The sequence below is a fragment of the Dromiciops gliroides genome, chromosome 5 (genome assembly GCF_019393635.1).
Source record: "Dromiciops gliroides isolate mDroGli1 chromosome 5, mDroGli1.pri, whole genome shotgun sequence".
NCBI lineage: Eukaryota > Metazoa > Chordata > Mammalia > Microbiotheria > Microbiotheriidae > Dromiciops > Dromiciops gliroides.
In genome coordinates this window covers 79,985,802-80,010,933 of record NC_057865.1, presented here as the reverse complement: position 1 = coordinate 80,010,933, position 25,132 = coordinate 79,985,802, and the positions used below count along the sequence as shown (strand labels likewise).

The 25,132-nt window shown below is 40.0% G+C and overlaps 1 protein-coding gene across 1 annotated transcript in view; it reads right to left on the bottom strand.

Annotated features, from left to right (window-relative positions):
• Window positions 1–25,132, bottom strand: part of ADARB2 (adenosine deaminase RNA specific B2 (inactive)) — a 682,058-nt gene that overhangs the window by 35,778 nt on the left and 621,148 nt on the right. Inside the window, 3 exon segments of the mRNA XM_043968556.1 lie at window positions 175–343; window positions 13,800–13,951; window positions 22,319–22,487. Coding sequence (XP_043824491.1) covers window positions 175–343; window positions 13,800–13,951; window positions 22,319–22,487 — 490 coding nt within the window.

Below are 25,132 nucleotides of genomic sequence, written 5' to 3'. Positions count from 1 at the left end.
GACAAAATTTGTGAAGCAATTCAGGTCTTACTCCCTCTCTTCACACTCTTCTCTTTTTCTAGCTCCTTTCTGAAGGCTCCCTTTCTTTTGGCCGCATGAGGTCTGGAATATCTATCTACTAGATCTTTCTCATTCCTTTTATCCTCATTTCAGAATGAAACTTTTGGCCCTTACCTGGCAATCTTGTCTGTGCATGACATCGTGACAAGCTGCTCTCCCAGCAACACACCATCCCATGTCTGGACAGCGTTGTGACACCGGACGGGGATGGTCCCTTCCCCTGATTCTATCTTTGTTCGTAGGTGTCCTCGGAACTTCCTGACGATGTGCCTGCTGCTATTCACTGGGAAGTAAAAGGCAGGAGGTGAGAGAAAGCAGCTGTAGAGAGCAAACATTTTGCAGTGATGTCCAGTTTCCAAAGAGACATTTTAAAAAATTGTTGATTTTCTGGGATGGGGCACAGGGAGACATTGCAAAGGATTCCAGTGTTCAAAGGATGACAACAATGGCACTACCAGTGGGACTGGGCATAGGATTAAAGGGTGAAGGAACCAAGAATCAGAATGGAGAAGAGGGCAATTTGGTCCATGGATGATCTAGGTAGTGTAGAAAATAAAGCTAGCTAGGTGGTACAGTGGGTAGATAGATTAACTTGGAGTCAGGAAGACCAACTCAGACACTTGCTGGCTGTGTGACCCTGAGCAAGTCACTTAACCTCTCAGCCTCAGTTTACTCATCTATAAAATGGGAATGAGGAGGTCTTGGTTTAAGCTATTGAAAGGGAGCATCAGAGGCTGAAGTTGAAGAAAGAAGAACCTGGCAAGTAAAGAGTGAAGGAACAGCAGGGGGTGGAAATGCAACTCTGAGCAAAGAAAGTTCAACCTCACTGGATGAGAACTTGAGCTCCAGATGCTGTGCTCTAGTGCTCCTCTCGAGCTTCTGAGATGTGAAGCCTCTTAGAACTCTCTCTCTTTCCCTCTCTCTCTTCCCCCCTCTCACTCTCACTCCTTCCCTAAACTCCATAGAAACAGAGGGGAATAAATTAAAAGACACGTATTGTAGCTGCTTTTCTGTATGGGAAGAGGCTGGCTAGGTTGGTTTGTTGGCATTACTCAGAGAGTCACTTGAACTGTTTGCTTTGAGTTCCATTATGATTGGGCAACATACAATCTGGGTGAGTGAATAGTTGTCTAGATTTTGAGCTCCTTGAGGGCAGGAAATGTATTTTGTCACTTTTTTTATTCCCAGGGCTTAGCTCATAGTAGGTGCTTAATAAATGTTTATTGACTGACTGGCAGAGGTAGCCATTCTGATGAGTTTTGAACTTGTAGCTTTGCAACTGTTATTCAGATTAAGAGGTGATGCTTTATCAACATCCTTTTTTTTTTAAACACACTTGTAAAGTTATATTTGCATATAGAAGAGGAAAGGATTTGTCCTGCTGGAAAGTGTTCATTCAGCTCATTTTATAGATGAGGAAACAGAGGCAAACAGGGTTAAGTGACTTGCCCAAGGTCACACAGCTGGTAAGCATCTGAGGCCATATTTGAATTCAGGAAAATGAGTCTTCTTGATTCCAAGCTTAGCGTCCCAGGGTAGACAACATCCAAACAACTATGTCCAAACAAATAAATTTAGATAAATTAGATATGAGGTCAGAGGGGAAAACATCAATATTATGGGGGAATCAGAAAAGGCTTCTTATAGAAGTTGAGGTTTTAGCTGAGACTTGAAGAAATCCAGGAAAGGCAGGAGATCAAGATAAGGAGGGAGAAAATTTGAGTGTGACTATGTTATTGCGGTCTTTTTCTGGACTCATAGAGCTGCTAATGTGAAATCAGGTGGGAGTGAGCAAGAAAACCTAGTAAAGAGGTGTGGGTACCCCCCATATGAGGGTTAAGACTGTATTATGTTGCTAGGGGTTCCATACTTAGGAACACCCCAGGCACTGGTCTGGTAATTATAATGTATGGGTGGCCACAATGATAAAGATACTTAGGTCTTCTCAGAGAAATGAGGTGAATTATCTACTTATGTTGTAGAGCCAGGATTTATACTGACATTCTTCGACTGAAATTTTTAATCTTTATTTCCTCACTTGTAAAATGTATTTCCTCACCTATAAAATATATGTCCTTACCTGCATAATAATAATAATACCTGTGTGTTTATCCTGAGGATCAAATGAGATAGTCCATTAATAGTGCTTTGTTAAACAAAGTTGATATGTAACTATTAGCTTTATTATTATTATTCTTTGGTAATAGTAATAGTAAACCCAAAATCTTTTCTACTGTAATAGGATTCCTCTGTATAGTGTAAATGTAACATGAAAGTGATTCTGCCCTTGCTGTAGTTACTCAATGAAGATAAATCTGTCTACAGTATTGCAATTCTAATTTCTGACTTTCCTTCCTCCTTTCATTTCTTTTTACTTCTCATGTCTTTAAAGCCAAACTTAATAACCATCAGTGAAAAGGAACATTCAAATCTCCAACATCCCAGCCCATCTTTCTTGATTACACTCATGAAAAGCTGGTTGCTAAATTAGCAGAAGAAACATTTGCCAATTCTTATCCACAGCCTGTGAAGAAGTAAATTTCCCATAAAAAGACCTTAGACCCTCTTTATGTGCATGAAAACACTGGACCTGATTTGAATTAACAACTTGTTTCCAGGAGTTAACCCGGATTTTTTGTCGGTATGATTTTTTTGCCTGAAGGGGCCAGGTGGTTGAAATGTTTCCAGGGAGTGTTTATTTGGGGACTTGTAAGGCACAGGCTGCAGTCTCTGGCTTCTCCCCTGTTCAGTCTGATCAATACCACTGTGAACCTAAGTGTTTCTGATCTTGTGGTTCCCGTCTTCCCTTGGTGCATCTCAGCTAATTGCAAACGGCATGAGGAAGTTGAAGATGCCTCTTGAGTCTGAACAAAATGTCAATCCAACCAGAAATTGGAGGGGACTAATTTGAAATGTTCTGTAGTGGATTTATAGTGTGCCCAAGAAGAGAGAGGGTACAGAATCCTAGGGCCTTGCTGCCTAGTTTGTACATACAAACATCCCAAACTTAGAAGGTCCTAAGAAATGACAGTCTCCGGTAGAGCATACAGGTCTATGGCCTTTATCTTTGAAGGAGGGGAGGGAGAGAAGACTCCAGAAAGGGAGGAGTGACTCCAGAATTTAGTAAAGTCCCCATTCTTTTCTAGGGAAAGAATCAAAAGAAAGCAAAGAAATAATAAATACAACTGCACAGCTCTATCTAAATTACACATGTGGTTGCTTCAGTGGTTTTAGAGGGAGAAAAAAGTATTTAGGATCATAGATTTAAAGCAGACAGGGCCCCAAGTGGCCATATAATTCAATTACCTCCTTACCCAGATAAGGAAACTGAGGCTGAGAGAGGTTAAGTGAGTTGCCAAAGGTCACACAGATAGATACTAAGTGGCAGAACCAGGATTAGAACCCATGTTCTCCTGTTCTAGAGCCACCATTCTTTCTATTGTACCAGATTGGGATAGAAATAAAGAAAAAAATACATGTAAGAAGGAAAGAATAAAAGGATAAAAGGAAGAAAACAAACATTTATTAAACACTTACCATGTGCCAGGCACTGTGATAAGGGCTTTACAAATATCTTATTTGATCCTCACAACAAGCCTGGGTGGTAGTGCTATTAGGATCCCTACTTTACAGTTGAGGAAACTGAGGCAGAGGTCAAGTGACTTGCCCAGGGTCACAAGCTAGTAAATGTCAAGTGTCTGAGGCTGAATCATATTTTTTAAAGAGTAAAATTTTCATCTGCAGAACTGTTTAAAAAAGTTTCATTACTTAGGAAGCCAGGTAAGGAACTAATTTGTCATCATTCCTACTGTTCTCATGCTTCTTGTCTTATATGGAGTAAAGTTCAGAGACAAACAGTCCTGGGGGGGGGGGTGATAAATAGAAACAGACTACTATTTTTTGGTGCAGGTGTAAAAATGTTGTTTTTCAGTCATGTTACTCTTTGTGACCCCATGGGGAATTTTCTTGGCAAAGATACTGGAGTGGTTTGCCATTTCCTTCTCCTCCTCATTTTTTTTTACAGATGAGGAAACTGAGGCAAAGTAAGGTGATTTGCCCAGGGTCACAAAGCTAGTGTCTGAGGCCAGACTAGAACTCAGGAAGATGAGTCTTCCTGATTCCAGGCCCCAGAGCTCTATCCCCTACACCACCTGCTTTTTATAATTGAATAAAAATATTAGTATGCTATTATTGGTGTCTTGTTCTCATCTTTTACAAAGGAGTTTGGATAAAGAATCCCCTGGGCAAGTCACTGTCCTGATATTCTTTCTTATATTTAATATTCTGTGGGTTATCAAATGGATGCATAGACTGCACTTGGCAGCTGAATAGAGGTATTGGGATGTATACTCATCTTCTGCAGGCTCACCGAAAGCAGAGTTGAGACAGCTCCAGTAGAAGAGCTGACAATGGGAATTATATGTGCTTCTTTTTCCACGTGGAACTGAATCTAAAATATCTTGGATTGTGATCAAGCCCATTTTTAAAGGCCTCTGGGGACCAAGACTTCACAGGCTCTTTTGGGTAAACATCTTTGAGAAGAGCTGAGCAAAATATAAGCATTATGAGAATAGAGCCATCTGAGGGAGGTGTGTCCAGATAGCATTATTGGGTCATAGGTTCAAAGCTGTTGAGTAGGGGTGTAGAAAAGTTGAACATCCTGAAATCTTTTACCAGCCTGGTATCTAGAGACCAGGTCTCTTGCTGGCATTTTGGACCAGCCGCAAATCCTAACAATGAAACCAGCTAGAACTGGTGTGGAGCTCAGCATCTTGCTCCTCCAGACATCAGATCAGATTAGACATTATGATTATGAAATGTTTGTTGAAACATTGTTATGGAGTTCTAGTTTTCCTCTATTGAAATCCCGTTTTGTGTTTCAATGTGGCATGGAGCTGACCCTGACAAGCTGAAAACATTTGAGGCGATAACCAAGTGACAGGCTGTGTATTTCTTATTCAGGCACCAGCCTGGCTAAGTATACAATGGATTGCCACCCAAGGGTTGGTCAATAGTTGATAATCTCTCTCTGTCTTTCTCCTTCTCCTTCCCACCCTCCCCTTTCCAAATAGATATATCTAAGCTACAACTCTATCTCTAGAAATATTTAAACACATACGTTGAGATGTCCCTAGCTATATCTATCTCTACCATACTACATATGTGTCTATATTATATGTATACTATACACACATAAGAATTCCTGATAAGGTTTGCCAAGACTGTTATGGGCATCAGTGAAGGGAGCATTCACATGGATGAAATCATGGGTAGTTTGAAGTATTAAAGAAATCTCATCCTCTTATTATTGATTCTTTGTCTTCCTCATTGAAAGGGAAACTATATCTCCACTTCTTTGCTGAACTCTTAAATTACCCTCTGAATTCAGTCTTGCAGTGTGTTTGTAGATCCAGTTGGGATGGGTAGACTATTGAACATAAGTGTGTGTGTGTGTGTGTGTGTGTGTGAAAGCTTTGACACAGCTGTAGGTTAATAGAGAGGCAAGGAGGCAGCAGGCCCCATGTGGAGGAGATGCAATGGTGTGTTACAGACCAAAAGAGGGAGCGAGGAAAAAATGAAGCCAAAGCTATCAAGGCAGAATAGCACATTGGCAGAAGAAAGAGAAGCAGCCCCAGGGGTGGCTGAGGAGGTGGGGGCTTGGAGCCTGGCAAGCCATTCTGTTCTGATGGATTCTTGAAATACATGATATTTTTAAACCTTATCACAAGTTAATTGGTATCAATCCTGCCCTCTATGAGGAAATTAGTGTAACTGACTAAGGACATATGTGTTTTATATAGTTTTTTCATTTTTGATAAGACATGAAAATGACCCTTTTGGAAAGGATGGCAGGCTGGGTGGGGGAGTGGATAGAGCTTGTGCCCTGACATCAGAGGACCTGAACTTAAATTCCCTTTCTAAGGCTGCTACCTGTGTGACCAGAGGCAAGTCACTTCTCCTTTCTGAGTCTCAGCTTCCTTGTTTGTAAGATGAGGAGAGTTGTGCTGGCCTCTGAGGTCTCTTTTAGCTATAGAGTGGGGGTCTGTACCAGTTTTGTGTTTGTCACAAAGCCTTTTGGCAGTCTGATAAAGCCTGTGGACTCTCTCTTAGAGTAATGGTGTGTTTTGTTTTTTAAATTGAAGGAAGTTTTAAATTTCAGCTTGAGGTTAATGAAAATAAAAGATATAATTTTTTCCCACCTAATTCATGGATGGGGAAAAAAAAAGTATCTGTGGATGCTGTGAGGGAAGGTGAGAGGGCTATTGAACCAAGGTTAAGAGTTCTCATCCTATTCATCTTCCATTTTATCAAGACTGGGTTCCTGAAGCACCATTTAAGGATTTTTCAATCAAGAGTATGTATTGGGGCAGCTACATGGTACAGTGGATAAAGCACTGGCCCTGGATTCAGGAGGATCTGAGTTCAAATTTGACCTTAGACAGGTGACACTTACTAGTTGTGTGACCCTAGGCAAGTCATTTAACCCTCATTGCCCCACAAATGTATTGAGTTTGCTATGGGTCAGGAACTGTGCTCAGCACCTGGCATACTAAGATAAAGATGAAAACTTTGTCCTTGAGTACATACATTCTAAGGGGGAAGACAACATGGGCATCCATGGGAAATACAGACCAGAGGAGGTACTATTAACTGTGAGAGAGGGCTGTGGGGATTCATGAAGAAATTGGTGCTTGAGCTGAATCTTGAAGAAAAGCAGGGATTCCAAAAGGCAGAGGCCAGGAGGGAATTGGTTCTTACCTGTTAGCCTCTAAGCTCCCCAGTATTGTTTCTTTTGGAGGGGTGCCCAACAGTATGGATAGGAAACTTCTTGAGCATAGGGGGTGTGACTTTTCTACATGTTGCAAACTCCTCATAGTACATGGTTCTGGGCCATGCACACTATATGAGAAATGTGGTGTTGTTGCCTGCCAACAATCCTAGTACGATGAGGAACTTTGAAGCTCTAACCGAGAGCCACAAACAACAGACAGACCCTTTGACTTCATGATCATGAACAAATCCCCTGGTACATTTCAAAAGCTCCTTTGGCTGCCCTACCCCTCTGCTATATTAGCTGATGGCAGTAGCCTCACTGGACATAAGTTTGGTTTAGTCTCTGGTCATCTGTACTTCATCATCCTTAGTCCCAGTTTATTAAAGAAAAATTCAAAACATCTATTTAAGTCATAAAATGTAGATGGCTAATACTTGGGCAAGTCTCTTCTTTTTGATTTTGCATATAAAAATTTGAATTGTTGAGTCTATAAACCATTCACTTAGGCTCTAAAAATAAAACTACTGTATAGAGTCCCCTAAATTACAGTGCCTTCCTCAAGAGATGTCATATGGCTCATCCTGAGTCTCCCCAAAGATGTTTGAAGGCAAAGGAAGAAACATTTGGCTTAATTTGTCAATAATGGAAAAAAGGAGAAATTAAATTCAAATTACAACTACTCCTAGAGCTCTGCCTTTTCAGAGACCAATCAGATTTTGGTGTTAGAATGAGGTCAGTGAGTTAGCTGAATCAATTACCTCGCTGCACCTAAAGTGATATAAAATGCTGTGCCTACATACCTTAAGCAGGTCAAAACACACCTGAATCAATCAAAGACTTTATGTGAGAAAGGTCCTGGAAAGCCGTTGGATGAACTGGAGTCGTGTTGACAGGGATTCCTTTCTGAGTGATTGAGAGACTTGGTTATATGCTGGAGTGGGAGGAGGGATTACAAAATGTTAACGGTGATACTAATAAAAAACGGATTTAAATTGCATCTACTCTGTGCCAGGCACTGTGCTAAGTGCTTTACAAATATCATCCTCACAATAACTGTGTGAAGCAAGTGCTGTTATTAATTCAGCTTTATAGTTGAGGAAAATAATGTAAACAGAGGTGAAATGGCCTGCCTAGGGTCACACTGCTAGTAAATGTCTAGTAAGTGGATTTGAACTCAGATTTTCCTGACTCCAGGGCGAGGGCTCTATTCCATGGACCGCCTACTTACTAGTATAGAACCCATGATATTTTGAGAAGCTAGTCCATCAGTAAGCATTTGTTAAGTGCCTGATATACCCATTATTAGATATTGTGCCTATTATAAACATTATTATATATGTGCCTATTAAGCAGGGCACTCTGATAAGCATGGGGATATAAAGAAAGGCAAAAGATGGTTCCTGTCTTCAAGAATCTCACACCCTGAGAAAGGAGAGAGTGTATAAAAAAGACAACACAGGACAAATGTGGGAGCCATTACAGCCAAACCCTTGAGAAAGAATTATTTTGGGGCATGGGTGGGAAAGAGACAAGCAGTCACCTCCACCCTTTGTGTTTGGAAGATTTGGACTTTTCCAATCTGCATTCTGGCAGCATTCCTGGGATTGTAGTAGCTGAAGGCAACATCTGCTTTGGGAACTCAGAACTGATGACTCATTAAAGAAAGGCAGATTCAGAGATGTACAAGGAGGCCCACAGCAAAGCTACAACATTCTTAAGGGGAATTTTATGAGTATTCCTGTGAAGGGGAGAAAAGACTCACCAGCAACCAGAAGTTGTGAGTTTTCCTTTTGCCACATGTTCTCTTGAAGCTTGAACCTTTCTCCCCCCAGGATTCTCTTAAGTACCAAGGGAGTCTGGGTCACAGACTTCTAGGAGCTAATCATCAGGTTGACTATGTGATATCAAATGATGATTATAAAGGGGAGCATACTCGTGGGGGCTCATGTGGTAAAGCCCCATCCTCTAGCTATCTGGAGATAGCTCTAGGGCTATCTTTGAGGGGATATGATTGCTATCCTCTTGGAAGAGACTGCTAATCTTAATGGGGACTGGGAGAGCTCCAAGCATATGCTACAGCAGAAATAGCAAGGTTCCTGCTGCTCTCCCACCTTCACCCCAGGTTCTTCCCCTGAATATTTTTTCTACCCAGTATATATCTTTTTTTTTGTGAGGCAATGAGGGGTTAAGTGACTTGCCTAGGGTCACACAGCTAGTAAGTGTCAAGTGTCTGAGGCCCGATTTGAACTCAGGTCCTCCTAAATCCAGGGCCAGTGCTCTATCCACTGCACCACCTAGCTGCCCCACAACCCTGTGTATATCTTGTATGCACATAGTTCTGTACATATTGTATAATCTCATTAGAATGTGAGCTCCTTGAGAGTAAGCAGTTTATATTTGCCTCTATTTTTATTTATTTATTTATTTTTTTAGTGAGGCAATTGGGGTTAAGTGACTTGCCCAGGGTCACACAGCTAGTAAGTGTTAAGCGTCTGAGGCCGGATTTGAACCCAGGTACTCCTGATGCCAGGGCCAGTGCTCTATCCACTGTGCCACCTAGCTGCCCCATATTTGCCTCTATTTTTATTCCCTTTGCTTAACACAGGGCTTGACATATAGTAAGCATTCAACAAGTGTTTGTTGACTAATGGAAACACTTCTCTACCTTCAGGTCAGTTTCTGATATAAATATTGCAATAATATCTGCCTCATTCTATAGTATATATGTGAAGGTAATGCCTTAGTTATCTTCTCTCAAGCAACTATACCTGTTCAGTGAATCCCAGCATGCATCTAAAACTGGATACATTTTAAGTTTCATCAAACCATACATGGTATAATGGAAAGTGTACTATAGTTGGGCTACATTTTAGTTGTATCAACTTGAGCAAATCCCTTCATCCCTTTTCTAGGCCAGAGTTTCCTCAGATGTAAAACGAGGGGTTTGGACTCACCAATATGTAAGATCCCTTTCAGCCCAAACATTTAATAAATTTAAGAATCAATAGTAGCTTTGAAGAAACCATTTGGTGCCCAGCAGACAGAAATGTGGAACATTTTCTGAATTCAAACACCACTGTCAGAACCAAGACCAGGGTACTTACTAGTGAGTCTAAAATTTCCTGCAGTTCTAACCCTATCCTCTTGTGATTCCAACCAGAAGGGCCAGAGACCAAAATGGCAGCAAGAAACTGGATTCATTTGAAAGACTTTTATCCCTTGGAGTCTGAAGAAATCTTAGATTGTATTTTTTATACTGGCAAAAAGTTATTCATGAAAATGAAAGCCATTTCTAAGTAGCTGGATAAGTGACCACATTTTGCAGTTAAAATGGCTGGTTTATATCATTTAGTCATAGGTCATGTATATTTACAAAAAGCACTTAACTTTTCTAATTTTTCTCCAGGAGTTCATTAAGCTTTACATTACATTTTCTGCTCACCCAAGCCAAGAAATCCTCCTATACACTCCATATTTCTATTTAAAAGAAGATTATTTTAAGCTTTTCCATATTGCCTGTTGGCCCTTTTCTACAACCTTCCAACCTCTTCCCCTCCACCACTAGACAGATATTCAGTTCCTTTCATTCAGGTTGCTATGCACATGAGAAGCACTTGATAAATATTTATTCTATTGAATTTAAGCAACTACCACAGTTTTTAGAACCTTTCCCTCTCCCAAATCACTGTGTTACCTATATCTGCTCATAAATGTATCTACATATAAATGTGTCCTTCACATACCATCACCTGCTCTGCTTTGTTTTGACTCCAATATCATCATCATGATGCACCCTCCCCCCCCCTCCCTACTGCTGTCCACCTGTCTTATCACAAGGAAACTCATCATCATGGAGATGGTTTCAGTTTTGGTACTTATTCATCAGTACCCTTGTTGGTTCTGCCCTCTGACTGGAGGGCAGAACAAAACACTCTTCTCATACCCTCCCATTATATAGGACTCAAAATCCCAGCTATCTCTTCATTTACCTCCAGCAGCTCTGCTTGATTTTGATTCCATCATCATGCCCCTACCCTGGATACCTTTTGTTACTGCCTCCCCTTTTTAGCTTCTGTTTTGTGTACTGTCTTCTCCTGTTAGATTGCAAGCTCCTTAATGGTAGAGATTGTCAGTGCCTAGCACGTAGCAGCTGCTTATTGTACTTTATTGTAGGGTAAATATACTCATTTCCCCATCTAGCTAGTAAGCTCCTTGAGGGCAGAGATTGTTTTATTTCTGCCTTTATATAACCAGTGTATAGTATATATAGTATAGTATACATGTGTATATACTATAGTATAGTATACATGTGTATATACTATAGTATAGTATACATGTGTATATACTATAGTATAGTATACATGTGTGTAGCATATGTTGTTGATCAGTCAGCTTAGTCATGTTGGGACCCAATTTGGGATTTTCTTGGCAAACATACTGGAGTGGTTTGCTATTTCCTTCTCCAGCTCCTTTTACAGATGAGAAACCTGAGGTAAACCAGATTAAGTGACTAGCCCAGGATCACACAGGTGATAAGCATCTGAACTGAGGAAGATGAGTCTTCCTGACTAACCACTTCACCACCTAGCTGCCCTGATAACATAGAATGGATACTTAAATGTTGACTGGTGCCCCAGATTGACTAACATTTTATTTTCCCTTCCTACTTGCTCAGCTCAATGCTTCCATTTCCAAAGGGGATGAACAGCTTGGGAAGGAGGAGAAATAAACTATATAACTCTAGCATAAACCCATTGAGGCTACTGTTAATGAGTATAGGGCATCCTTGAATCCAATCTGAAGGCTGGTGATTTGGATAAAATATTCATAGGATTTAAAAAAAAAAACACTTCACTCTAGTGGACTCCGTAGCTAGCATACTAAGAGCACAAAATGTGTTCCTCAGAGTAGCAAGGCTTAGAAATGAAACACCAACTCCCTAGGAAATCAGGGCTGTATATATGGAATTTACCATAGATTTTCTCAGAGGCTTAAGGAGGAAAAATCTTCATAACCTCCCAGTGTCTTGGTTAGGCAGATAGATTTGAATGGTACACTACACTCAATCATAAAAAAAGTTAGCTTAAAATGGCTTCAACATTTCGTAGAAGTTACTAATTATTGTTTATATTATACTTAAGAGGAGAGTTTGGTCTACAGGCTTCTTTTGTTCTTTCTTTTGTTTCTTTTTGTTCTCCAAACTCCTGAGAGTTTGGGCTAGTTTTACATAGGGGAAACAATGCCAGTGATAACACCCAAACCAGCTTTTCTATAAGACTTCAGTCCCATCTTCAAACTGACCATCTTAGGCACATAGGCCACTGATAACAAAGGTAACTGGGAAGAACAGAATGTGGCTGGTCTAGCATCACATTTTTGATATTAGACAACTAGTTCCAAGAACACCATTCCTCACCCCCAAACACATACCTAAGAGCCTTGATCTAGGCCTAAAAGGGACATTAGAGGTCATCTAATCCAACTGCTTAATTTTATTGATGGTGAAACTGAGGCCTGGAAAGGTTAAGGGACTTGAATGATATTATACAGGGAGAATAGTTGATACATCACTGAGATAACTTAAGAATGGACTTTCCCCCCTAAAGCAAGTCTCCTAAATGACTGACTTAAATGCCAAGGTTTCACTTTGTTTTCCCCCAATCTCTTAGTGAAAGTAAACATTTCTTCAGTTGCCCCTTACACCATACTTGAATTCATGCTCTTTGAGATTGCAATAGAAAGGTTACAATTACACCTGCCAAATGAAGGGGAGAATTATAGAGCTAAAAGTGCTTTTTGTATTAACAAAAAATCGAAACAAAGTGGATTCCCATTATCGGGGAATAACTGAATAGATTGTGATATATTGTTGTAATGGAATTAGTTATACATTGTTAAAGATAATAGATATGAGTATAGAGTAAAAACTCCCCAAAACTTCTTGAATTAAAAGCAGTGGCTTGCTGGGTAGAGGAGGGAGATCAGATAAATTTGGAAATGCAATTTATGTAAAAAAAACTTAATAAGATAAATTTTAAAGAACTTGATGGTTTTAATTCAGAAAAAGCTTAAGAAGAACTATTTGAACTGATGAAGTGTAAAGGAAGAAAAATTTAAAAATCTCTAAAAACTATAGAAATGCAATAAATATGACATTGAAAGGAAGCTAGACTCATGAACTGTAAAAACCAATATTGATTAGGAAAAAGATGAATTGTACTTCTTTCTTCTCTGTAGAGAGGTGGAAGACAATGAGTGTAGAATATCGTGTAAGCAGTCATATAGCTACTGCATCAATTGTTTTTACTTGTTTTTCTTTGTTATAGTAATAGTAGCATTTACACAGCATTGTGAGGTTTGTAAACACTTAAAATAGCAACCATTTGATTCTCACAAGACACTTATTACATACAGTAAGTGCTATGATTATCTCCATTTAAAGATGAGGAAACTGAGGCAGAAAGAGGTTGAGTGACTTGCCCAAGGGTTACTCAACCAGTAAATGTCTGAGGGAGGACTCAACCTTAGTTCTTCCTTACTTCAAGTCTAGCAATTTTCCCACTGTGCCACTGCACTGCCCTCAAGGAGGATTCAGTGGCACTGGTGGTTCTGTCATACAAGGAAATAATTCTAGTGTGAGAAGAAAAGCTATAAACATTTTTTCAAAACTAAAAATATTTGCCTAAAAACCACTTTTATCTTAATTTCATGAACATTTCTAAGCAAATAGAGGGAAAACACCTGTGATTTACTTATTTCTCTTTTGTTCACATTCTTTTGGGAACATAGACCTTGTCTTCATAAAGAAGCAGACACCAGACAAACATGTATGAGAGATGATGATGGTGGTGGTGGTGGTGATGATGACGACAATAACAATGATGGTTATTTTTAGTGGTGCTAGTAGTGTGTGTAGCAGGGGTGCTTGCACCCCTTGGCAGAAAGGTTAAGAGTGTTCTCTTACAGTCAGTTGTGATTTCATAGGGAGAGTTGAGGCGTGCGTCTCCGCAGGGAGAGGTGCTCACATACAGATGAAATAGGATGTTCTCTTTCAGCCGGTAGCCTCCCTCTTTCAACTGCATGAAGATGGATCGTTCTGAGTCCTCTCGATGTTTGCTATGATCACAAAGAGGTTCCAGGTCATTTTGAATGCTCCAAATCAGAAACATTCCTACTAGGCAAATGGCTCTGTTTTTTTTTCCTTCTCTCCATTCTCTCCACCCCTCACTCCCCCCTCCCCACACATCCTCCCCCTGACTTTTTCCTTCTGAATCATGTTTTCCTCTTGTTGCAAATCCTCTGAAATATTTAGCAGCCCTGCTGCTCGGAGTGAGACAAGCTGATCAGAGCTGCCAATGCAGTCTGCACCCTGGGGTAAAGTTTAACTTTGCGGGTTTATCTTTTTCCATGGTTTGGTTTTCCCCATAGACACTGACCAAGATCTATGTATTTATGAAGCTACTTTTCTGTATATTTACACAGTTCCTGATTAGAGTAAACGGCTTTTAAATCTGGCTTTGTCTAATGGCAATGGGGATTGAGTTTAAATAATAAAAAGAGAAAAGGGATCTTAAAGACAGCCTGAACTGACAGGCAGAACTACAGGCAAGAAATAGTAACTGTCAGGACTTTAATATATAGGTTTCCCCTTTCGTTCCTTACCCAACCATGTCCAAGGGTATATAGACTCAAAGAAACTATAGTTTCCTTTTGACTATTTGATGGATTGGGGTCTTTTATCCTTGAAAAAGCTGCCTCTAACCTCACCAAAGATATTTCAGTTACAGGAAAGAAGCTCCCAGTCAGTCAACAAACATTTAAGTGCCTACTATGTGTCAGGCACTGTGCTAAGCCCTAGGGATACAAAGAGAGGCAAAAGAAGTCTAACAGTGGAGACAATATGCAACTATGTACAAACAAGATATATACAGGATAAATTGGAGATAATAAATAGAGGGAAGGTACCATCATTAAGGAGGATCACAAAACTTCTTATAGGAGGTGAGATTTTAGTTGGGTCTTGAAGGAAGCCAGGAGGCAGAGATAACGAGAGAAAGAATTCCAGGCATTGGGGATAACCCCTGCAAATACCCCAAGTCAGAAGATGGGATGTTTTGCTTGAGCATCAGTAAGGATTGCAGAGCATACAAAGGCAAGTAAGAAAACTTGAAAGGTAGAAAGGGACAGCTTAAGAGAACTTTCACACTGTTTCATTTGCTGTTTTTTTTTTTTACATGTGTACTAATTCATTAGAGAGCATGGCACTGAAGATAGAGAGGCACTAGACTTGATGTCAGGTTATATGCATATCCTGTGTATATGGAAGGTATATATTATCTGTACAACCATAGGCAAGGCATATACCTTCTTGCTATTCCAGCTGACTCTCTAAGATAAGGTTTCTTAACTAGGGGTCCATGAACTTGTTAAAAACAATTTTTTTTGAAAACTGTATTTCAATGTAATTTATTCCCTTTATAAACCTTATGTATTTTTTTTTTGGTGAGGCAATTGGGGTTAAGTGACTTGCCCAGGGTCACACAGCTAGTAAGTGTCAAGGGTCTGAGGTTAGATTTGAACTCAGGTCCTCCTGAATCCAGGGCCGATGCTCTATCCACTGTGCCACCTAGCTGCCCCGCCTTATGTATCTTTTTTTTTTTAAACACCTTATTCTGAGAAGGGGTCTACAGACTTCCTTCAGAGTGCCACAAAGGACCACAACATGAAAAGGTAGAAAACCTTACTCTAAGATTAAACATTCTAGGTGAATTGCTGATTTTCATTATTGGAGGGAGCTTCCCACACACTGGTATACCCCTATACATGCATGGAATCATAGAGCTGGCTAAACAAAAACTAGAAGTGAGCTAGGGAAACCTAGTCATTATTCAGCCAATATTTATTAAATGTGTATTAAGTAAAGTGATGCCATGGTAGGCAGTGGGGTGGCTATAATGGTTCAATAAGACATGGTTCTTGCCCTCAAGAAGCCATTGTAATAATGGATTCCGCATAAATGGGAGCTGAAGGGCATCACTGGTTAAGGAATAAAATTCTTCCCAGGAAATAAGGCACATTGCACACATGTGTGCATTCACACACCCACACATTCACACCCCTAAATCTTAGAGTAGCATTATGCCTTAAATCATAGGTCATAAATTTAGGGCTAGAAGGATCAGTTCAGCAGTCCTTTAGTGTAACTCTTCCATTTTGTGAATAAAGAAATCCAGGCCTAAAGATGTTAAATGATTTGTCTATGGTCACACATGGAATAAATGTAAAAGGCAGGATTTGAACCCAGGTCCTCTGCCTCCAAAAGCCTTTCCATTGTACCACATAGTTTTTATTTTATTTATTTATTCATTTAAAAAAAATTTAATCACATAGTTTTTATATATCTTTGTGTGTGTGTGTGTGTGTGTGTGTGTTTGTGTATGTGTGTATGAGGCAATTGGGGTTAAGTGACTTGCCCATTGTCACACAGCTAGTACATGTCAAGTGTCTGAGGCCAGATTTGAACTCAGGTCCTCCTGAATCCAGGGTCAATGCTTTATCTACTGCACCACCTAGCTGCCCTCTATCCACATAATTTTTAGCAGGGATAACAGCCATAGTCTTAAAAGTCTTATTTTACAGAAGGAAAGATTATAGTATCCTTTTTTTTTGATCATAGCCTCTTTTGCTCATTTGTCTTTCTTTGGATTGGGGTGGGAGCTTGTGAAGAAATTGTGGCTGAGCTTTTCTTAAGGATTCTAGATCCAATATTTTTAGATTAATGGGGATTCTCTGAAGAGATATTGTACTTTCTGAAAGTTTTCTCTTTGTTCTCTGGACCCTCCTACTCATATCTACTAGGGAAACATGAAGTCTGAACCACAGACTCCTATGATCAGCTGTGGAAAACAACTTGCAGACCATTCTCATCTCAGGGAAATACTTCAGTATTTCAGAACTTCTTCCTGGCACCCAACAATTCAGTAATTCCCAGATCTGTATATTTTTAAATGTTTTCATTTGAGCAACTAGGATTCAGGATGAATTCTTGTCTACCTTTAAAAAACCTTGTCACCTCATCCCCATGTGGTTTATGGGTGTGAGCACCTGCCCACATACTTGGCAGAGTCCTCTAAAATCCTAGGGTACTAGTAGGAGTCAGTTATTAGGGAGCTGTCAGACTGTCAACAAAAATCAGACAAGTGAATAGACTAAGATGTTATTGGGGTAAAATCAGTTATGGCCAAACAACTACTATCTTTGAATGTTTTTCTAAATCATGTTTGAGCTTCTCTTTTTGTCCATTTCCCACCCATGCTTGAAGTATCTTCTTGGGTTATCTCATGAATCATACAATATTGGTGGAGCTGGGGGATAAAAGATCATAGGTGGGATAAAAGACTAGGGAGGTACCAAAGAGGAGAGTTTCTTAAAAAGAGACAAACACAGAGACTAAATGCAATGATTAAACATTTGAAATAATGATCCTGAGACTTCATAATCTCAAATCCAAGTAAGGGGAAATGGCTTCTCTTCATTGTTTACAATGAAGTTCAGTGATAGACGCTTGCCTTGAAGAAAGAGGCCTCCTTCCTGGTACAACAGGACTGTACTGAGCATCCATCATTGACCCTACAATGATACCCTTCCCATAGCCACAAGAGTCTGGCTTTTGTAATGGACGGATCACTGGTCTTGGAGTTAGTCTCAGTTCTGATATTTAAAAGCTATGCAACCTTAAAGAAGTCATTCCACATTTGACTCTTATCTTTATTTTTTTCATCTATCAAACAGGGATGATAATGACACTAATACAGAGAAGTAGCATGGTTTAGTGGAGAGAGAGCTAGCCTCAGTGTAAGGGTTCAAGGCTCTTCTTGTATACGTACTGGCTTGGTGACCAAGGCAAGTCACTTATCCTGCCAGTATTTCATGACACACTCTAAGGGGGAGATCAGATGCTAATTTTAATTGATAGAGGAAATTCTTCACAATGTAATCACAGGTCTAGCCCCCTGTTCCCCTGTCCCCAATACTTATACTATTTCCTTTACAAAAAGATGTTGTGAGAATCAAATGAGAGCATGATTATATGAAAAGGACTTTTTAAACCTAAAGTGCTAAATAAAGGTCAATTATTAATATTCAACCCCCTGTCTGTAGGGAGGTAAAGGAGTGAAGAAATACGGAGAAAGAAAGTTCTATATTCCATCCAGTGAAAGGCCAAACCTTCATGGCCAGCATTATGAGTAGACAGGTAAGGTAATTTGAGAAAGAATTGTTTCTGTCAATGACTGTGATGGAATGTAGAATTCCACCAGGAATAATTTATTCCTTTGAGTTGTAAAGACTTTTTGTTCTTTAAGAAACTCACTTGGGAAGAATGGTGATTTTAACTATCATCACTTCATATTTTACTTTATTTAGGGGATAATATTTACTAGCTAACACTTAGGCATTGCTTTAAAGTTTATAAAGAACTTTATAAATATCGGCCCATTTTATCCTCACAACAGATCTACGAAGTAAGTGCCTTTATTATCCTTTTTCAGGTGCGGAAACTGAGACTCATGGAAATTATTTGACCAGGGTCACCTGGCTAATTAGTGCCTGAGGAAAGATTGAAACTTGGGTTTTCCTGATTCCACGCCTAGCATTTGATCCACCACACTCTTCTACCTCTCCCTTAAGATTAGTTTAGAGTTTTACATATTTCAGAAAATCTCAGTGTTGGAAAGAACCTCAGAAGCCATGGACTCCAGCTGGTATCAGATATCTCCTCTATGTAGCATCATTGACAAGATGCCATTCAGCCTCTTTCTGAAGACCTCCATAAAGTGGAAACCCTATTAACCCTGCAAGGGCATGTTTGGTTTGGAAGCTTTGCCTGACATCAAGCCAAAAATCCCCTTTGCAACTTCCACCCATCATTTCAACATCTGCTCTCTGGGTTCAAGTTAAACAAGACTAAGCCCTCCTGTGATTTCTTCGACAAGTCACATCTTGGAAATATCTACCATATTCTATGCTAATTCTTAAACAACACTAGTGCAGTCATCTGATTCTCATATTATAACTAGGTCCCAATTGATTCCAATAATGAATTTCCTCAAATGGTCACATGCATTCAAATTTGCACTGTTTGAAGGTCATAATTATTTTAATTGTAATTGATTCAAGCCTTCAAATAATACAGTTACTTCAAGGGATTGGTACCGAGCAGTTGTGTCAAGGCAGTGTGATAATAGTTAACAGAATACTAAACTTGAAGTCAAGAAGTACTGGGTTCAAATATTACCTCACGTGCTGAGTAGTTGGGTTACTATGGAGAAGTCACCTAATTTCTGTGACTTTAATTGCCTCACCTGTAAAATGAAGGACATTGGGTTCATTGACCTCTATTGTTCTTTCTAGCTCAAAATCTATGATCCCATGATCTATGAGGGAACGTTCTCCACTATTTCAGGTGGAGGTGGCAAGGAAAGGATGTTTTCTTAGGTTCAGGGTAATTGGAGGGGGGGAAGCTTTTGGAAATGGGATAAAGTATTGAGTAGAGTCTGACACAAAGGCTCCATTAACTGAGTGCAAGATGAGACAAGAGGCACAAACAAATAAAAAGGAGTTGGGGCTAAAAGACTTGGTGGAAGGCTATCAAGCTTGTCCAACTTCTCAGATTTACCTTAGGCAAGTCCTACTCACTCTGAAATCTTGGCAAAAGTAAAATGAGGTGTTTTTTGCATTTGTGAGTGAAGATCATGATTTCTTGTGCAGAAATTGACTATGTACAATCATATACTTTAACCAGACAATTAGTTGGTTGATATTCATAGCCATTATGGATTTGGTATACATTTGCTCTTTTTTATTTTGAGATGAAAGATAGGTGATAGCCAATCTCTCATTTCCTTAACATTCACAGGACTAATTTCCCCCACCCATTTATCCAAGAATACATGCTTTAAAAAATAATATACATTATGTGGGAAAATACAACATGTGCTCACATAGATTTACAATCAAAACTTTCTAGGTGGCTTAACCATCTTGCTATTATGAGGAAGTGAAGTATTTTGATTGCTGCTTTGGTGTATATTTGGTGTAAAGCATTTAATAGGCAAGTGGATAGAAGTACTGGACCTAGAGTCAGAAGACCTGAGTTCAAATCTGCCTGTAGACACTTTTTAGCTGTGTTATCCCAGACAAGTCACCAAACCTGTCTGCTCCATTTTCTTCATGTCTAAAATGCAAATATAACAACACCTACATTGCAGGATTGTTGTAAGAATTATATGAGATCATATTTGTAAGGTGCGTGACACATATTAGGTGCTTAATAAATGCTGTTCTCTTGCTTACTTTTATTCTAGCTTTCTCTCAACTTACAGTCTTCAACTGTAGCTTCTTCTTTTGGGTAGCTACACAAGAATTACATTGATTTAAGAGGGGGCTGAGATGGTGGGCAAGAGCTGTAGAAAAACAGGAAATCCCTTGTGAGGGGGCAAGAGTGGCATATTATACAGAGGCTAGATTTCTGGATGTGGAGACAGGAAGATCTGTGTCCAACTCCTTCCATAGACATTTACTATGTAATTCTGGGCAAATCACTTTCGCTCTCTGAGTTTACCTTTCCTCGTCAGTTTTCCTTCATCTGTACAATGATGCTGTTAAACTTGATGGTCTTTGAGGTCCCTTCCAGATCTAAATCTATGAGCTTTAATGTTTTTATTTATTGTGGTTCCAAAGCAGTCTTATTCCATTATAATTCTGCACATCGGAAGTGCTTATTCTTACTTTTTCTATAACTAACTCTCCCACTCTCTGTCTCTCTTTTAAAGGAGATTTTATTGGCTGCTCGAAGCTGAGAAGGAAATACAGGTGTTCCAGCCCTTCTCTAAATGAAGAGGCTTAGTTTTTGCCAACATCTGCTTTACAATTCCATGATGAAAATGTGGTTTCCCCCTCTTTTTCCCAGCTTGCCCCAACTTTTTCCTTCATTGTACCATGGGGTGCTGTGAGGGATTGGACTCATTGTTGTTTTAGGAGCTTTACACCAATAGATTTACACAGCTGTGGAGGCCTCCTGTCCTTGGAAGGACAGCCTAGTAATCTACCATCATGCGAAATTGTCCAGCCTGCTCTGTGGAGCAATTTCAATGCTGGGCTAGCTTATTTTAGAGCTAAATATCCTTCAGCCTTTCTACAATGTTGAATTAGCTTACCTAGAGGTAGGTTCTTCAGTGTTTGACAGTGACAGAAATCAGTTAACCAGTGTGAAGGGACCCTTTCATGACCTGGTCAGAATTCCCAGAGTCCTGAGGCAAGGTGGAACCATAAGTCCTATTGGAAATGGTTGCAATTTCGCCCCAGCCCAGCACATCTATCAATGCTGATTTGGCATCCCTCCAGAGCCCAAATGAAAGTTTACCAGGGAGAAGGTAACATTGATCCAAATAACATAACAGTGTAACTGAACATGCTTTAAAGCAGGATCGATGCAATTATATTTTTCAGAGAGAGTAATAGCTCTCGTCTCCCAAGAGACAGTAGCGCAGGTTTTTTTTGTTTTGTTTTGTTTTGTTTTTAACATAAGTCAGGTTCTGGGATTAATAACAGAGGGGTGAAAATAATGATTTCCATTAAACCCAAACTGAAGAAGGCATGGGACAAACAAGATGAGACTCTCAATTCCTTGCTTGTTTCCTAGTGTCCAGCTGCATCCAGAGCAAATTGATCCCATTTGTTTAATAAATTTTCCTAGTCTTTCTTGTAGGTGGAATGATTAACCAACCTGGGAAATACCTCCACTGGAATTTAACTGGATATAAAAGGATGGGACAAAACATCAAATCTAAAGGAGTATCTCTGTCTGGTACTCACTTCCAGTCATTTCACCTACCGTCTAAGATGGTGTTTTTAGTGTTGTAGAGAAGGAGCTCTAATTGCCCATGCTTGAATCCCTAGGTAGCTGTATTCTTAACATGACTTCTGTCCTTTGGAGAAGGTTTTAATGACAAACACCACTGAAGCATGCTTGCTGTGTGTGTGTGTGTGTGTGTGTGTGTGTGAGTGTGTGTCTTGAAAATTGCCTGCTGAAATAATTCATTGTCAGGAGATAGTCATTATTAGGGAAGAGAAATGCCAGTAAATGAGCAGGATGACCAGTCTCCACTTTCGATCTTCCACCAGTCCTGCATGGTAATACAGCTGGGACTCAAAGAGTCGTCAGTAGGCTTAATAAGAACATATACTTTATGATTCCTATCTAATCATTAGGCATGGAAAATCTGCCAGAATGAAGGGAAAAAGCCACCTGATCCTACTCTGTGGAATAACTAGCTCTGGTTTTCTCTGGGTACTGGGGCACACATCAGCCTAAGACATATAAACACTGTCATAAAGGAACCATGAGTTTAGATGTCCAGAGGACAGATTTGTTCCAAGAAAGACCATAAAGCATTTCTCAGGCATCAACAGCGTTCAATTTACCTGAGGTGCAGCTCCAGCTGTGAGTAGAGGAAGTAAACAAATGCTCTCCTCGCCACAATCTCAGCGTGGCAGTCATTGACCACGAGTCCCTGGTCATTGATGTATTCTCCATTTATGCACTTGGTGCCCGATGACAGTGCAATTACCTGAGCATGCCTAACATCCAAGCCTGTGGAAACAGACACAGAGAAGAACTTTCAAAATGGTGGGAGAGCTTTTTGGAACCCTTGCCTTCAAAGGATCCCATAGCACCACCTTTTGAATAATGGCTCTTGGAGGAGAGAGTAGTGTATAGGGGAAGGAGAATTGGATGTGAGGATGAGGAATGGGTTCAAATTGTAGCTCTGATGCTTACTAGCTCTATGATGATGGAGGAATGACTTAAGCTCAGCCCTTGGTCTTTCTGTCTGTAAAATAGAGATAGTATGCACGTACTTCCTACTTCTCAGAGTTGATGATAGGTTTTGGAAACTCTTAAGCACTTTACAAATGTGAACTTTTATTAACCTACTCCCTCATATTCCCCAAGGCCCAACTTATCTTGCTGCTCTCAAACCAAAATAAAGGGACCTGTATGCCAGGTAATAAAAGTAAAAAGTCACAATTTTGTTTCAAAGGTCAGCTACAAATCTTGTAGCTATGTCATTTGCTGATAGAAACAATAAGGATCACCAATGGATTACTTGGCTTATGGGCTGTGGAAGATACTTTTTGGAGGGCTTCCTTTCTATTTCCCTTGTAATATGGCACTGTCATCCTATCATTGGAAAAGCAGAATAAGTTTTCATTTCCAAGATTCTCATGCTGAAAAGGTAAAAAGCACAATGAATTAGTTTCAGCATGGGTTTCTTGGTCAAAGCCATCAAAATCTTGTTGTCGTTCTCTTGTTTCAGTCATGTCCGACTTTTTGTGACACCATTTTGGGGGTTTTTTTTTGGTAAGATACTGGAGTGGCTTACCATTTCTTTCTCTAGTACTAAAATCTAGGTTTGGCTTATACCTGAGGGCAATTGGTCATTTTCCTGGTGGTCTCTAGGTGGTCTTCTGTATTTGGGCTTGGGATTATGATGGAGATGGGGAGAGTAATAAATGGAGAAGAGGCAGGACTGGATAATAGCCACATGGAAACTCAGTTCAGGGGCATGGAAACATGGAAATGATCCTAAGCTGTTTGACACAGGATGAGTCACTCTGCTCAAGCCATCAGATTAAAGATAGGAAGATCTGGCCATTGCTGTAGTCTCTGCTTTGTAGAGGACGTCCCTTTTACATTGGTTCCCTTGTCCCTTTTTGCTATGAGATCCATCTAGGTGGTAACTTGTTGCTGGCTGAGTTCCATATCAAAGATGGCTTGTCTACACTTTTGAGCTCATAATCTGAAGTTCAAATCAAAGTGTCAAGGGGGGCAGCTAGGTGGCACAGTGGGTAAAGCACTGGCCCTAGATTCAAGAAGACCTGAGTTCAAATTTGGACTTGGACACTTGACACACTAGCTGTGTGACCTTGGGCAAGTCACTTAACCCTCATTGCCCTGCAAACCCCCCCCCCCCAAAACAAAACAAAACAAAAAACAAAACAAAGTGTCAAGACGAGGTAGGTTCTTATAAAGTTTTAGCAATCCTATTTCACCTTTTCCAAGGTAGTGTTCTTCAGAACAATAAGGGGAAAATATAGAAGTCATTTAAAAGTATTTGGGGATCAGAGCTTGAGCTCAAAATTTGGGCAATTAACCAACTCAGGACAACAATGCTCTCTAGCTCTGGAATTTCTAGACTAGGCTCTGAACAAAGTTTTACAAACATATACAGGTTATAGGATTCCATAGTGCATGCCTTCGAGACTTGAGTTGCCTGCTTTTCTGATTTACCTGTCTTAACTGGGCTTTGTCCCTGAACCATAAGAAAATCTCTAAATCTTCAGAATTTAAGGTTCAGTGATTTTAAAGAACTCGGAGACACAAGATATAATATGCACATCCATTTGTACCTTAAGAGCACTTGTAAAGAGTATCACATTGCCAATAAGGTCTACCTCTGTACCGAAGAAGAGTAAGCCATATTGATCCAAAGCCCAAGACCAGCCCACTTGAGTTGCAGCTGAATGCTTTGCCAAACACGTCCCCTTTCAGTGTGATATTACACAGATTGATTTTGGGGGGGAGATAGAGGGAGGTGGGCATGTGGGAAGGGGAGGGCAAAAGCTCTCCAAATTATTCTGGCCCCAGTGACATCTCATCAATGAGTAGCCAAGTAGCAGGCCAACTTGAATTTTTCATTGAGAGCTATAATCACTTATTACAGGACACCCATCCAATAAGATCTCCAAAATGAACATTTAGTAGAGATGTGATTAAGGCAAACAGCGTCAGGTGGGAGAATTCTGTGCTTGGAATATTAAAAACACAGGCCCAGTTGGGAGCAGAGTTTCTCTTGGTGAAATGTTTTATATACTCGTCTTTTTATACACACTCCCCTAGGACATCTGCTTTGCCCTGTTCTCATTTTTGTGGCCATGTTTTAGGAATGCTATGTTTATGCTATGAATCTCATGGTGCTAGAGACTTGCTTTTTACATAGAGAAAACACTGAATAGTGTCCCAGATGATCAACAATGAAAATGAAACTGGTTTTCTAGTTCAGAATGAGCAGGCTATGTATTTCCCATTAAAAGCCACAGGACAAATAGAAGATAAGGAGCAGGTCGTAATGGGCTTCCATTTTATCTAACTGTTCATTTCTAAGGACCCTAGAATCCTTCCCCAGCCCTTTGGATTGACATATATGGACTCTACACCTCTTCTCTCTACTTCTTAAA